Genomic DNA, 2294 nt, shown 5'->3' with positions numbered 1-2294 from the left:
GGAGAATGTGCGTACCTGTGTTGTATGTGATGGCAGGTGAGGAGAATGTGCGTACCTGTGTTGTATGTGATGGCAGGTAAGGAGGATGTGCGTACCTGTGTTGTATGTGATAACAGGTAAGGAGGATGTGCGTACCTGGGTTGTTGATAACGTGTAACCGGTCGGCTGCAGACTCTGCACCTGCGCGGCAATATCAGTGATCTCCTTAGGCTCCCCTTCCTTCTATACGAACAAAACACAAATCAAGATCGACAATTAGACTATACACATACACACTAACATATAATATGTATGTATATACATATATATATATATATATTATATGTATACACAAACATATAAATGATTGATAGGACATATTTGATTAGCACAGTGGAATACAGGCGATGCAGCATCACTGCACTGCAATATTATTGCATTTTTATCATGTTTTTATTTACTTCCAAGGCCTCTGAATACATACACATATCAGGGGTAGAAATTAACTTTTGAACAAGGGAGTCCAACGGACTCCCTGCCCTCAAAAAGAAAGAGTCCGTGGCAAAATGAGAGAGCCCGCAGTCTGAATTTCAAAATTAAAGATATAACAATAACGCATGTGCTTATTTTGAAGATTCATGCGGTTGCATGTCTGCCAAATTTTCTTTGGACATTTGATGAAAAAATACGGTAATTTTGCAAGGCTGTGCTCTGGAATGAACTAGTCAGTATGGCAAAATTTGCAGGGAGTCACGCGGACTCCTGCATATGTCAAATCAGGGAGTCCGACAGTAAATCAGGGAGCATTTGACTCCGGACTCGCGTTAATTTCGCACCCTGCATATGGTGACTATATAATCTACATCACTGCCTTGGAAACCCACAGTGATCGCGCCTCACTAACGAGCACACAGAATCGTTTATAATTAGCCTCATATTACGTGAAAATCTTAATAATTAAGAAACACCAACCCTAACCTCTACTGTGTACTTGAATCTGATCGCGAGAAACCGCTCCCCCTCACTCTACCCAAATCCGTGACTGGTACTATATAGTGCTCGTAGACTGCCTACCACACCCAACATTACTGGCGCAACCCATCTCTTTGGTGCCTGCTAACAATGTGCTTTAAATAAATTTAAAATTATTTTATTATCGTTATTACTGTATTTAGCCGTAGCGGCGCCCCCCTACCTGCTTTGCTCGCTCCACTATCCTCCTCCTCGGAGGCCGATGATTTGTCCGTAAGACGGATGAGATGGGCTGGCGTGTGACGCATCCCGTTGCGGAGTGATCGTGGCCTCAGGTGTGCCTGCACGGCCGCCGCCAGCGATGACCCCCGCCTCGCTGCCAGCCGGCGGAGCCCTGAAGACACACGAACATCCTGCTGTAATCTAGTCTAACTCCTCGCCAAACTCACTGCTCGCTAGGCTCGTGTTTCAGCGTCTGTCTACCACCATCAGCTTTCGCGCCAATGCAAAACGTCCCTGCTATACTTCCTGCAACGTATTACCCAGCGAGCCGTCAGCCGTGATTGCACGGTCAAAATTAGTAGCACAGCCTAAATATTACGACCGAGACCCACGTACAAAAAATGCACTCCCCAAATATTTTTCAGTCCTTCCCACAATACTCTGTCCTGGCTAAATACCCTGCTTCCGTGACCCTTACCAGGGGCTTTCTGAATCGCCAAACAGCTCCCCAAGTACATTCAATCCACCAGATTTCAATGGAAGGTGATCACTGAACTCAATCCTGCACCCTAGTACATCTACTGTACCTACAGTCGCCTGAGACTGGTAAGGGACCTACCCATGCCCACCCCAACATCTCAACAGAGGAAGCCGCTAAACACACCCGGGGCCATGACCCTGTTAGTGCCTTCTGACCACACTACTCCAAAGATAGAGTGACCGTCGGTGCTGGCGGGCCCCATGGGAGCGGGAGGTGACGATACCTGCGGGGGTGTGGTAAGGCGTGGAGCCGCCCCTGTGATGCAGTGCGTGACCGGTAATTGGCACTATGTGTCGTAAGGTGGAGTGACGGTACCTGCGGAGGTGTAAGGCGGTGGTTGACGATACCTGCACTATGTGGTGTACGTGGAGGTGACCGGTCCCTGCGGAGGTGTGTAAGGCGGTGGTGACGATACTGCTACTATCGTGTGGTAAGGGGAGGTGACGTACCTGCACGATGTTGTAAGGTGGTGGTGACGGTACTGCGGGGGGTGTAAAGGCGGTGGAGCCGGCCCTGGGCAGCAGTGTGACGGTATTGCACTATTGTGTGTAAGGTGGCGGTGACGGTAACCCTGCGGAGG

General features: G+C 48.8%; 1 protein-coding gene across 1 annotated transcript in view; it reads right to left on the bottom strand.

The window, feature by feature from the left end:
* Positions 1–3: 3 nt before the first annotated feature.
* The window catches only part of LOC106813768 (helicase domino-like), a gene marked incomplete at its 3' end in the record, with an annotated part of 12778 nt that continues 10487 nt past the window's right edge, over positions 4–2294 (bottom strand). Inside the window, exon 15 of the mRNA XM_014817989.1 lies at positions 4–222. Within this exon, the coding sequence (XP_014673475.1) occupies positions 4–222 (219 nt within the window). The remainder of the gene's footprint in view (positions 223–2294) is intronic.

This window comes from Priapulus caudatus, unplaced genomic scaffold (assembly GCF_000485595.1).
Source record: "Priapulus caudatus unplaced genomic scaffold, Priapulus_caudatus-5.0.1 Scaffold822, whole genome shotgun sequence".
In the NCBI taxonomy this organism is placed as follows: domain Eukaryota; kingdom Metazoa; phylum Priapulida; class Priapulimorpha; order Priapulimorphida; family Priapulidae; genus Priapulus; species Priapulus caudatus.
The sequence above is the reverse complement of the archived record's forward strand: the minus strand, read 5'-3'. Positions and strand labels throughout refer to the sequence as shown.